The sequence below is a fragment of the Gopherus flavomarginatus genome, chromosome 18 (assembly GCF_025201925.1).
Source record: "Gopherus flavomarginatus isolate rGopFla2 chromosome 18, rGopFla2.mat.asm, whole genome shotgun sequence".
Taxonomy (NCBI): Eukaryota; Metazoa; Chordata; order Testudines; family Testudinidae; genus Gopherus; species Gopherus flavomarginatus.
Genome location: NC_066634.1, coordinates 3,106,095 through 3,118,560, shown reverse-complemented (window position 1 = coordinate 3,118,560; position 12,466 = coordinate 3,106,095). Strand labels below are relative to the sequence as shown.

Below are 12,466 nucleotides of genomic sequence, written 5' to 3'. Positions count from 1 at the left end.
TAGCTCTTTCAAGCACATCCAACTTTTGTCTGTGGACACGAGGCAGCGTAGACTGGAAAAAAAACTAAATCAATGCCAAAAAAAACATTTTTCCCACATAGGCAACCCTGTCTTTTCTTATTGTCAAACAGGAAAAAGTCAGCGCACGTGTGTTTTTGTGCTATATTGAAAAAGAAACCAGAAAAAGTTTCTAGCCCTGTTGGGACAGAAAAACATACCTAGCAGAGGATGGTTTCGATCCATCGACCTCTGGGTTATGGGCCCAGCACGCTTCCGCTGCGCCACTCTGCTGCTGTTGTTTTACTTTCTCTAGCAATGGTTGTCATGCATTTTCCTGTTCTTGTGCCAGTGGCATGGAGGGGAGGGAATCCGGATTTAACACCATTTCCTTTTAATGGACTGGAAGTTGCAGAGTTGTACGTGCAGTCACTTGCAGCCGGCACCAGCCAGAGCAGCAAAGAGCCCGGCCGGGAGAACTGTGGGTTGGTGACATTGCTGCGTTTCATTCACCCAGCACTGCCTGCACGACCAGCCCGCTTCAGGGCTTGCTGTCGGCAATGGAAATGCTGGGGGCTCCTTGCTTTCTTCACTCTTTGGAGGGTTAGTTGCCAATAAAGAGGAACATAGGTGGGAAATTAACCCCACAAAAATCCATATTGTTAATTAAAAATAAAAATACCTTTGCGTTGGCCGGGAATCGAACCCGGGTCAACTGCTTGGAAGGCAGCTATGCTAACCACTATACCACCAACGCTCCTGCGAGCGGCTTCGCTTCTGCTTTTCTTGTGCAACTCCAATCTGGAGTGTCATGGCTTCTCTCACCTATAGTTCAAACCACAGCAGGCAGGGAGCGCCCCGAGCTGCCTGGGTCCCTGGGCAACTGGCGATGTTACTTGTCATTTGCTGCTGGCAAGCGGAGTCTTGTAAAAAAGAAAAATCCTGGCGACTCGAGAAAGGATTGAAATCTCTTCTTGACACAAAGCTACAGGCTTCAAAGACGCTGCTGCTATTCAGCTGGCCCCTGGAGCAGCCGGGTGTGGGAGACGGTGGCTGCTTTTTCTCGACAGGGTTTCAAACAGGGGGTTGCTAAGCCGCTGTCCTAGGCGGCCAACGCTGCATCTTTGCAGGGAGTCAGAGTGGAAAGCCCTGGCTGGCCCTTCTAACCCAGCCGCGCACCCGCTGCTTTCCAGCACGCTGGGGAAGAATTCAGCGGCCTTTCCTTCCTCCGCCAAAACCGAAAGCGCTTTATTTTCAGTGGTGACTCCGGATTATACATCGCGCCTCACATTTTGACCTTCTTGTCCCACCTGGCTGCAACCACTCGGGAAAGCCTCTCTGGGAGCAGAGCTGCTGCGAGACACGAGCTACACGGCCACTGAGGTGAGTGGGATCATTGTCCGCCCCCTGCTCCTTTCCCTGCCTCACATAATTAGAGGGGGGGAAAAGGTAAGTGGAGATGCCAGGGATTGAACCCGGGACCTCATACATGCGAAGCATGCGCTCTACCACTGAGCTACATCCCCTGCTGGACATCAGTGCCCTCTTTCCCTTTGAACACATCTGCCTATGGGTGGGGTGCCCAGCACCCAGGATCTGGTGTCCATGAAGATCTAGTTCGGAGTGCTGGCACACAAGACGAGGTGGCCGAGTGGTTAAGGCGATGGACTGCTAATCCATTGTGCTCTGCACGCGTGGGTTCGAATCCCATCCTCGTCGGTTCCGCTTGAGTTCCCTTTTTGGGCTGAACGCCTCAGCACCAACCAAAGGTTCCCCCCAGCTCCGGTTGAGCTGCCTCTTTACAAAGCCCCAGACACTGAGTGGTGACCCTGTTTCATGCACCCTCTGAAAAGCCTGGTTTGCGCCTGTGCAAGAGTTTGGGACTGGGGGAGGCAGGAAAGAAATCAAATATTTGGATCCAAGTGGCTCTGTTTTTCCTAGTGTGTCAGGGGGGAGGGGGGGGGTTATTCACTAAACTGACCCACTGATTCGTGTTTCTATCCCCATCCATATCTGGTCCCTTTCCCTCACTAGCTTCTCTTTGCTGATCTCTGCTCCCACAGGGAGGCTTCGCCTCAGCCCCGCCGCACCGGTCTTTTCAATTGTGGTTACACCGCGTGGAGCTTGTATGATAAAAGAGGACATGTAATAGAAACAAGTCACTGGTCCAGAAACTGCGACGAAAGAATACTACGTGTAGAAGTGGAGAGGACATAGGAAATGAAGCAGATGTCTCTGTGGCGCAATCGCTGTATGGGTTGTATGGTGATTGGCCAGTGGGGCAAGAGGTCTCATTGGTGGAAGAGGAGAACCGACACCTTTATAGGGTTGGGGAGGTAAAGTACAGGTAGGTGGTTCTTCTGCTTGCCTTGAATGTGGAGGGAGTCAGGATTGTCATCCAATATTTAGGATACTTGTGAGCCTGGGGGGTGTCTTGCCTGCCACACAGGGGGATGTGAAGCTCATCTCAGGGCTAATTAGGGTTGCCAACCTAGCCAGGTTTGGCCTGGAGTCTCCAGGAATTGGCATCCATCTCCAGGTGAGCATTGAAAGCAATCTGGGAGATTTTAATAGGCTATTTTAAGAAAACAACAGTCATGTTGGGGAGGGGAGGGTCTCCCCCAAATAACTTCAGAGTTGGCAACTCTAGGGCTAATACACAAAGAAACTCAGGGCCTGCTCAGTGTTTTCCTGGCAACGTGATCTGGAGTGCAATGCTCAACACAGAACATGCTAAGAGAAACACCCTGAAGACCATGGATATGATGTATATGTTGAAACATCAAGGTCGCACCTTACCTGGGGGTTTGGGGAGGGTTGAACCCTCAGCCACACTCACAAAGTAGATGTTCCATCTAAAAGCCCTTCCCTGCCTGCAGGCAAAGAGCTGGATTTGCTCCAAACCAAAGTTATGTAAATAAGAGAATTAAGGTAAAATTAAAAGGTTCTAAAGTTGTCTCAGAACCAAAGTAACACATCACAAAGTTTTGGTTCTGAGTGGGGTTTTCTGCAGTGCCTTCGTACTTGCTGTCCTGACTCATTTCTCCATGGGCTGCTTTGTTTTTGTTTTTTCCCTTTGCATTCATGTACTCCACAAAAAGCCTAGGCCTTTTAAATGGAAGCCCAGTAAAATAAATATGTTTTCCATAACATGCCTAAACTACATGCTTTGCCAAACCTTATAATATAGCTCTTCTTACTTCTGTTAAAAACAAAAATGGGGGGGGGGGATCTGTATTTCTCAAAATGTACTCCCTTCTTTAACTGTGACCACCCAGAATGACAGTAACAAGAACATAAGAGCTGCCATCTATTGGGTAGACTATGGTCCATTTTGCTCAGTATCCTATCCCTGAGAGTGGTCCATAGCAGAGCTTCAGGAGGGAGTGTGCAGAACAGGGTAATCACAGAGTAATCTACCCTGGCTTCCATTCCTGGCTCCCGGTAGTCAGAGAGTTAGAGTCACATGGAACCACTAGTGCAGGGGTTCTCCCAACACATTTTTTTAGTGGCCAAAGTGTACAGCCACCAACTCTTGCTGGTGGCCACGCTGACAATTCTTCCTAAAATACTTAATTAGCTTCAGACAAATGAATATGTAAATACACATGTCCAAATCATTGTAATTTATTCATGTAGGGTTTTTGTCGGACTCGGTCATGAAAATAATGTACAATTGTCTCTATTCTTTACTGGGCCTAAACAGAATAAAAACACAAATAAGGCATTTTTTGTTGTTGTTTCTTTTGCTTTTTCGGATGCTTTTAAAAAAAATACTTGCTAGCTAGGAAGGCTGCAGCAGTCAAAAGTGATATTTGCATGTTTATTAATATCACTTTTCACAGCAGAAAGTTTACTCAGCCCCAGCAAGCCCTGGGACAAATTAAACCCTGGGTGGGGAGATGGGCAGGGAGGCAGCAGGGCCCAGGGACTATGGTGGGGATGGTGAGCCTGGGGCTGGAGTTTGCCATCACATGGATAGAGCCTGAAGCCCTCCAGCTGAAGTCTTCCCCCCACCCCCCAAGTAAAGTGGGGAATTCAACAGCTGCCAGCCAGCACCTTCAGCATGTGTGTCTTCAGAGGGGAACAGAGCTCAATCCCTGATGGCAGCACTGGGAGATGGGCCCCTGCTTTGCCCCCATCCCCAATCACAGCCCAGGAGGCTGTGGCTGCAAAAATAGCCCCTGGTGGCCGCCTTTGAGAAACGCTGCATTAACAGGCCTGTCCTCCCCGAACGTATCCAGTTCTTTTCTGACCCCCAAGTTATGCTTTTGGGCAGAACATCATCCCATGGCACTGAGTTAGCTGCGTGTTGTGTGAAACAATACTTCCTCTTATTTGTATTAAACCTGCTGAATATTAATTTCCTTGGGTGGACTCTGGGTTGTGTTCCTCTCTTCCTGCTGCATTCTTAGAAATCTCTCACCATACGCACACCATTTACTTTTAATGGAACACATCTGAACTAGGGTAGATAGAGTTCAGGATCTGCAATTGGGTCCTCATTGTCTTTGCTATAGGATAGTTCCATATTGTAATTCTGGAGTTCTAGCATAAGAGTTTAGGATCAGATTTCTACATCTAAAATAACCACAGGAGTGAATGGTCTGTGTCCACACAGTAAACGTCCTCCCATGTAGACATGACTGCAAATCTTTTAGACTGCATACAGTGGCTAGACACTCTTTCTGTATAGTAGCATAATTTTTCTCCCCAGTGATAGACCCAGAGAGCTCACTCTATTCAGCTTAATACAGACAACGTTAAGAAGTGATTTGATCCATCTGAAAGTAGTGACAAGTGGAACAACTACTTGAGAAAGTTGCTGGCCTGACAATTAATTATCCCTAGTTATCTTGACAGTATCAAGAACACTCCCAGCTAACTTTGCCTACAACTGACAAAAATAATGCATAAAATCCAGTAAAACACAAAAAGTAATGTGCCAGCTAGCCAGATAAACTTGCAACAAATTTAATTCAAATTTCTTGCAATGCGGAGACCCACAGCTGTTGTGAATTACACCTTTTCTTTAGCAGATAGCCTTGGTCCAGGGCTTAAAACACACAGCTTGAGTCCCAGATGCCTGGTTCCTTCCTCAGCTTGACTATATTTTCTGTGCACTTTTAGGACAGAGCTTAGTCCAATGTTTTCAGGGTGTGATGTTTATTTGCACCACTGCACAGCAATCCCAGATGAAAATAATAAAACTGCACAACAGAGCATAAAAAAGGGTTTAACCCCAAATGAACCAGGCACTGCCTTTAGGGGAGTTTGAAATGTTTTCAGTCCTGGGTGTAGGTTGGTCTGTTTGAAAACTCTAGGATGGAAGGGGTCCAGGAGACACAGCAGCTACAACCACTCACCCACGTGTGTAGTTCTGGGATCTCATTAGTGCAAGACCAGAACAGGGTTTCCAAAACTATGCTAGGTGGGCATAACAAGGAGAACAAAGAAATATTCTCTCTAGCCACTCCCACCTCCTCTTTCCGCAGCACATGGAGCGATCCCCAGCTCTTTCTGAAATTGTGGGTGGCTCTTAAAAGAGCCTTTGGTTTTGGGGAACTGGTATCCGCGCTCACTTGCCCTTGGCTTTGTGGCTCTCGGTTTTCTTGGGCAGCAGCACCGCCTGGATATTGGGCAGGACCCCACCCTGCGCGATGGTGACTCCCCCCAATAACTTGTTCAGCTCCTCGTCGTTGCGCACAGCCAGCTGCAGGTGCCGCGGGATGATGCGGGTTTTCTTGTTGTCGCGGGCGGCGTTACCAGCCAGCTCCAGTATCTCAGCGGTCAGATACTCCATCACCGCTGCCAGATACACGGGAGCCCCAGCTCCAACTCGCTCCGCATAGTTCCCTTTGCGCAGCAGCCGATGCACCCGCCCGACTGGGAACTGCAGCCCAGCACGAGAGGAGCGAGACTTGGCCTTGGCTCGCACTTTCCCGCCTTGCTTTCCACGGCCAGACATGATGCCGCTTCCCTAACCCCAGACCACTTCCAACTCAGCGCGAACACACACAATACAACTATTGTCAAAAGCCGGCGCTGCCGGCCTTTTATTGCCTCACGGGGATAGGCCGAGCGGCTCCTGATTGGCTGCCTCATGCTTCTGTTCCAAAACACCCAATGAGAAAGCCGCTTCGCAATCCCGCCAATCGGGAAAGAAAGAGGCGTTTGACGTCCAATAGCAGCGCAGCATTTGGAGTCAGGCTATTTGCATCTTAGGTGATGACTTCAAATGGCAGCCCAACATGTAACCAGCCAATAGGAAGGTTGGAATTAGGCTACCCTCATTTGCATAGGGGCGCTATAAATACAGGACTCTCCGCCGAGTGGATTATTGCATTGCTAGTTTAGTTATTTGCTGTGTGACTAGTGACCGAGATGCCTGAACCGGCGAAATCCGCTCCCGCGCCCAAGAAGGGCTCCAAGAAAGCGGTGACCAAGACCCAGAAGAAAGGGGATAAGAAGCGCCGCAAGACCAGGAAGGAGAGTTACTCCATTTATGTCTACAAGGTGCTGAAGCAGGTTCACCCCGACACCGGTATCTCTTCCAAGGCCATGGGCATCATGAACTCCTTCGTCAACGACATCTTCGAGCGCATCGCCGGGGAGGCGTCTCGCCTGGCGCATTACAACAAGCGCTCCACCATCACCTCCCGGGAGATCCAGACCGCCGTGCGCCTGCTGCTGCCCGGGGAGCTGGCCAAACACGCCGTGTCGGAGGGCACCAAGGCCGTGACCAAGTACACCAGCTCCAAGTAACCGCGCCGCGTGGTTCTCCCCCAAAGAGACGTCAATTTCAAAACCCCAAAGGCTCTTTTAAGAGCCACCCACTGTCTCCATGAGAGGGTTGCAATCGCTGTACGTTGCGTGAGCAACTTGTCTTGCCACGGTAGCTCCTAGCAGAGCACATATTGGACTTTTTTGGTTATTCTAAGTGCATATTGGTTTCTTCAATCTGCTGCTTGTTTGGGGGCTTTGCCGGGTCGTGTTCGGCTTCAGCAAGTCTTGATTGGCTTCTTACTTCCTTTAATTGTCTGTTTATGTTAAGTAACTTTAAGTGGGAGGTGGATCCGGATCGGGCTGCGCTGGGCTGGGCTTGCTTGCGCCTGACATGAAAAGGCAGTGCAACTTTTTAAATATTGTAGACTGGGGGAGTTTCTCCTGTGCCACGTTAGTGGCTTCTGTAGGATTTAATAATCAGATAGTTTGTGGTGCTTCTTTATCCCGTACTAAGTGCTTATTAAAATCAAATATTAAAACCGAATAGAATTTTAACACTAGCTGTAGAATACACAGGTTAAGAAGTGTCTCTATATCTGGATAGAGTGCTTAGATGACCCCCACATAAACGATTTGTTAAAAGTCAGGGTGCATAATTCGCAGTAACCCAGAGTCAGTGACAGGATTCTGCCCCTCTGCTAACAAAAATCTCGCCCTGGACAAGCAGCGATGTTTGCCAAATACCCACTTTCGCTGCCACCCTCCCACCCCGGGAAGGGGAGATGGGGAAACCCAGGCGCGACCTGAAATCCCTAGTCGGTGAAATCTCCGCTGCTGAGCGAGGGACCGTCTTCACTTGCAACTACGGAGGGAGGGTGGGGGAATCAAAGTGAAGTGAGTTGTAGGGTTATTTTTCCTTGCGGGCTGGGTCAGTCTATTAATTTCGCTGCTGGGTTGGCAAACATTTAAATGCGGGTCCCCTGCTGGGAGCGGGGGGGGGACACATTGAGGTCCCCCGCTTTGCTAGGGCCCCGCAGGGACCCCTGTCCGGGGGGAGAGGGAATGTTTCACACCAAAGCGCCGGGGGCGGCCGGTCTTGATCTTTGACGTCAGGCAGTGACTGGACGCCACAAGTCCTGTTCTTTTTGCGGACAGACTGACACAGCTGCTGCTCTGAAATCAGCTTTACAGAGGTCTTGCTCCCTTCAATAGCCATTGATAAGGACACCCTGGCTTGGCTTGACTGGATTGTATATGTTGTATTGTAACAACAATGCTATTTTTATCTGTTATATTTTTTGCTACTTTTTATTTTTATTTGGGGGGAGGGAGGTAAAAAATTTTTTTTAAGGCACTAAAATCTGTGAAGTGCTTCAGGGCAATGTTCAGGGTATTGCCCAGGCCTAAGATCTGCCTTTTAGTCCATCACACTGGGCTTGAAATCATAAACTGACCCCCAGATGTAGAAGAGCAAGGGAGTGCTGGGGCTTGTTCTGGAGAATGATGTGATCTGGAATATGGGGGTCATACACAGACCATGCTAAGATCAAAGTGTGCACGTGATGCTTGGGTTTGGGGTCTACACAGATATCAGGGGAAAACAATTAGGAGGGCTTGTGGCACGTTAGAAACTTAACACATTTATTTGGGCATAAGTTTTCATGGGCTAAAACCCACTGCAATGGGTTTCTGCTGATACAGACTAACACGGCTACCACTCTGAAACAGATCTCAGGGTTACACATTGTACGGGGGGGGGGGGGGCTGAACCTTCAGCCTGCCGCAAAATGAAACGACCCAAAAAAGGGGTCTTGAAGTCTGGCTCACTGCCACACCAAAAACGTTAGGTTATTTAGCAAAAAGTAAATATTAAATGTATTTAAAATATTCTCTCTTCCAAGTGCTTTCAAGTCCAGTACTTGCGGTGTTAATACAAACGTTTTGGATGCAGTAATGTAGCTCCTCCTGGGGCGGAATACGAAATAGCATGTTTTGTTTTCTGGAGAGTTCTTTTAAATGGACGCAATTCAGCCCAATAGGTTGGACTGGCGACCTCCCCTCAGTTTTCGCTGATTCTGCAGTCGTAACATGCGAAACGTTTAGTTCAGTCTTTCGCACTCACCATTTTAGCTGCATTGATGAGGGTTCTCTGCAAAGGGCTAAGTGACTCTAGCCCAGTGGCTCTTCACCTTTCCAGAGCACTGTACCTCTTTCAAGAATCTGATTTCTCTGGCGTACCCCCGATTTCATCTCACTTAAAAACTACCCGCTTACAAAATCAGACATAAAAAACGCAAGTGTCACAGCCACACTAGTACTGAAAAATTGCTGACGCTCATTTTACCATATAATTATGAAATAAATCAATTGGAATAGCAATATTGTACTTACATGTCAGTGTATAGAAGATAGAGCAGTATAAACAAGTCATTGTCTGTATGGAATTTGAGTTTGTACTGACTTTGCTAGTGCATTTTTTGTAGCCTGTTGTAAAACTAGGCAAATATCTAGTTGAGTTGGTGGACCCCTAGAAGGCCTCTAGGTACCCCCACAGGTACACAAACCTCTGGTTGAGAGCCACGGCACTAGAGAGTGTCATCACTACTATGTTAGGGTCTCTGCTAACACCCTTTGCAAGGTATTGTTACAATATGGAAAAACAGGGCTGTCAACTCTCATCGTTTTGTCACCAGTCTCACAATCATCATTAAAAAGAACGAGGAGTCCTTGTGGCACCTTAGAGAGGAACAAATTTATTTGAGCATAAGCTTTCGGGGGCTAAAGCTGATGAAGTGGGCTTTAGCCCCCGAAAGCTTATGCTCAAATAAATTTGTTCCTCTCTAAGGTGCCACAAGTACTCCTCATTCTTTTTGTTGATACAGATTCACCTAGCTACCATTCTGAAAAGATCATTATTGTTTTCCTTAAAGCCCCAGCTCCCGGAGTCAGGTGAGCAATGGGATTGACTTCAGCCTTCCTTCTTAAAGCAAACATAAAGTGTCTGGCCCTGGTGGCTGTGGAGAAAGCTTCAAAATGCAACACACACACCCCACCCCATGGGCACCCTAAAGGCTCCAAAAGCAGAAGGCAAACAAATGAACTCCTCGAGTCTCTTATTTTTACATAATCTCATGATTTTAAAGTCAAGCTGGTGATTTTTGCTGAGCCAAACTCATTAGTTTTGAGTATCTGGGGTTGACAATCCTGGACAAATCACCTCCTTGCATCACTCAGACCTTTCCCCCTCCTCAGTAATTAGGCTGCTGCTAGAAGGGTAATTAATGATCAGGTGCTGAGCAGCAGGATGACACCCCCGTGCCCCTGCCTTTAGCTACAAGAGCGGAGATTTGCACCCCCGGGGGGGGGGTCCCTTTCCTGGGCTGTTGTCACATCTCTTGCGCAGGGTTTCAGTTTGCAGGGGCAGTGCCCACCCCCTTCCCCCGATTGGCTAATCTTTTGCCCAATCAGAGAGCAGGACGTACGTTTAAAAAGATAAAGCCTCCCCATGTGAACCAAGAGCCCGGATAGCTCAGTCGGTAGAGCATCAGACTTTTAATCTGAGGGTCCAGGGTTCAAGTCCCTGTTCGGGCGATAAAAATTATTTTATATTCCTGTGCTTTATCCCATTCACATTTTCCCATAAACCAGAGCTGAGCAAAGTGCAGCCTGCAGGACCTTCCTGCCCAGCCTCTGAGCTCCTACCCTGGGAGGTGACACTCTGGGCTGCGGGGCTGCCAGCGCCTGGCCTGAGCCGGTCTCTGCGCTGCACGGTGACGTGGCCGGCTCCAGCCGGGCAGCACAGCTCTAGTGCCGCCAGCTACTGGTGCTCCAGGCAGCGCGGTAAGCAGGCAGGGAGCAGGTGGAGTTGGATAGAGGGCAGGGGAGTTGGGGGGGGTTGGCAGGGGGCAGGGGTGTGGATAGGGGGCAGGGTGGTCAGAGGGCAGAGAACAGGCAGTCAGGAGTCCTGGGGGTGGGCAGTCAGGAAGGAGAGGGGGTTGGATGGGGCAGCAGGGGTTCTGGGCCAGGGAGTCAGGGGGCTGAGGGGTGGGCATCAGCGAACAGGGGGATTTGGATGGGCCAGGAGTCTGGGGGAGCTGTCAGAGGGCCAGAAGCAGGGAGGGAGGTGGGGGCTGGGCCATGTCCCCTTCCCCTAACTGGCCCTCCATACAATTTACAAAACCCAATGCGGCCCTCAGGCCAAGAAGTTTGCCTGCCCCTGCTCTGGTGTCTGTTGGTGGCTGCAGCGCTACAAATCCTGTTCAGGGAGGTGCTGCATGGACCCAGAACGGTTGCATGGTCTGGTTTGTGTGGTTGCATGTTCCTTAAGTGACACCAACAACAACGTGAAGAAAAGGAATAGTAAAGAATAAAAGTAAAAGGGGGGGTTGTTTGTTTTTATATGCTTTGGTAAGGAAAAGACCAAGATTACGCCAGAGAGAGCAGGAAAATCACAATGACGATCACGAAAGCAACAAAGCTAGGGGTGCTGCGGTCGATCGAAATTTGAATGGTTAATGGCCACAAGTGGTGTGTGGCCCTTAACCACTGAAGCTGCTATCGCCCCCCCCCTGCTCTGCACACTTGGACTGGGTTGGGGTAATAACCAACCAACACAGACCTTGACTGAGACCAGGGTCTCTGTTGCACCACGTGTGGCAGAAAGGCCTCTCAAGATGAAGGACACAATTTTCACATATGATCGAGACAAGGGCCTTCTTTACAGACCCTGGGGATCCTGTTGTGCCAGGGACCACACACAGGGCCACCCAGAGGATTCAGGGGGCCTGGGGCAAAGCAATTTCGGGGACCCCTTCCATTAAAAAAAAAAGTTGCAATACTATATAATACTATATTCTCGTGAGGGCCCAGGGCCTGAGGCAAATTGCCCCACTTGTCTCCCCCCCCCCCCCGGGTGGTCCTGACCACACAGATGCCAGTCAGTAATGAGGCATGTGGATGGCCAGATGGACCTGATGGCCACACTGCCTGCCTTCTCGCTGAGCAAAATCTCGTTTCTTCCCCCCGACCAGGAGTCAAACAAGCATCACCTGCGTGAAAACCACAAGTCTCGACTTAATCTAGAGGTTCTCAAACTGCCTCAGCTAATCAAGGGTTTCAGAGTAACAGCCGTGTTAGCCTGTATCCGCAAAAAGAAGAGGAGGACTTGTGGCACCTTAGAGACTAAAAAATTTATTTCAGCATGAGCTTTCGTGAGCTACAGCCCACTTCATCGGATGCATAGAATGGAACATACAGTGAGGAGATATATACACATACAGAGAACGTGAAAAGGTAGAAGTTGCATTACCAACTCTAAGAGGCTACTTAATTAAGATGAGCAATTATCAACAGGAGGAAAAAAACTTTTGTAGTGATAATCAAGATGGCCCATTTCAGACAGTTGTCAAAAAGGTGTGAGGATACTTCACATGGGGAAATCGATTCAATCTGTGGAATGACCCAGCCACTCTCAGTCTCTCTTCAAGCCCAAGTTATTGGTATCTAGTTTGCATATTAATTCAAGCTCAGCAGTTTCTCGTTGGCTTCTGTTTTTGAAGCTTTTCTGTTGCAAAATTGCCACTTTAAGTCTGTTACTGAGTGACCAAAGAGGTGGAAGTGTTCTCCTACTGGAGATAGATAAATTTAGCGAGAGAGAGAGAGAGGTGTGTGTGTGTGTGTGTGTGTGTGTGTGTTTACACACAGAAGGCACAACACATTAATTTAATAACCCTGAAAATGGTCC

General features: G+C 48.8%; 2 protein-coding genes and 5 non-coding genes across 7 annotated transcripts; 3 read left to right on the top strand and 4 right to left on the bottom strand.

Moving 5' to 3' along the window:
* Positions 1-219: 219 nt before the first annotated feature.
* TRNAM-CAU (transfer RNA methionine (anticodon CAU)) lies at positions 220-291 on the bottom strand. The gene has a single exon. It is a non-coding gene; the product is annotated as a tRNA-Met (tRNA).
* Positions 292-682: 391 nt separating this feature from the next.
* On the bottom strand, positions 683-754 carry TRNAG-UCC (transfer RNA glycine (anticodon UCC)). The gene has a single exon. It is a non-coding gene; the product is annotated as a tRNA-Gly (tRNA).
* Positions 755-1,451: 697 nt separating this feature from the next.
* On the bottom strand, positions 1,452-1,523 carry TRNAA-CGC (transfer RNA alanine (anticodon CGC)). Its single transcript has one exon. It is a non-coding gene; the product is annotated as a tRNA-Ala (tRNA).
* A 111-nt stretch (positions 1,524-1,634) lies between these two features.
* Positions 1,635-1,716, top strand: TRNAS-GCU (transfer RNA serine (anticodon GCU)). Its single transcript has one exon. It is a non-coding gene; the product is annotated as a tRNA-Ser (tRNA).
* Positions 1,717-4,957: 3,241 nt separating this feature from the next.
* LOC127036786 (histone H2A.J-like) lies at positions 4,958-5,996 on the bottom strand. Its single transcript, XM_050928004.1, has one exon. The coding sequence runs from the start codon at positions 5,963-5,965 to the stop codon at positions 5,576-5,578; it is 390 nt and encodes a 129-aa protein (XP_050783961.1). The 5' UTR covers positions 5,966-5,996; the 3' UTR covers positions 4,958-5,575.
* A 322-nt stretch (positions 5,997-6,318) lies between these two features.
* LOC127036788 (histone H2B 8) lies at positions 6,319-7,210 on the top strand. The gene has a single exon (XM_050928007.1). The coding sequence runs from the start codon at positions 6,382-6,384 to the stop codon at positions 6,760-6,762; it is 381 nt and encodes a 126-aa protein (XP_050783964.1). The 5' UTR covers positions 6,319-6,381; the 3' UTR covers positions 6,763-7,210.
* A 3,031-nt stretch (positions 7,211-10,241) lies between these two features.
* Positions 10,242-10,314, top strand: TRNAK-UUU (transfer RNA lysine (anticodon UUU)). The gene has a single exon. It is a non-coding gene; the product is annotated as a tRNA-Lys (tRNA).
* The last annotated feature ends 2,152 nt before the right edge of the window (positions 10,315-12,466 follow it).

What these genes read in the sequence shown, in the direction of transcription:
- LOC127036788 (XM_050928007.1), top strand. Translation starts at nt 6,382, where the DNA reads ATGCCTGAACCGGCGAAATCCGCTCCCGCGCCCAAGAAGGGCTCCAAG.
- LOC127036786 (XM_050928004.1), bottom strand. Translation starts at nt 5,965, where the DNA reads ATGTCTGGCCGTGGAAAGCAAGGCGGGAAAGTGCGAGCCAAGGCCAAG.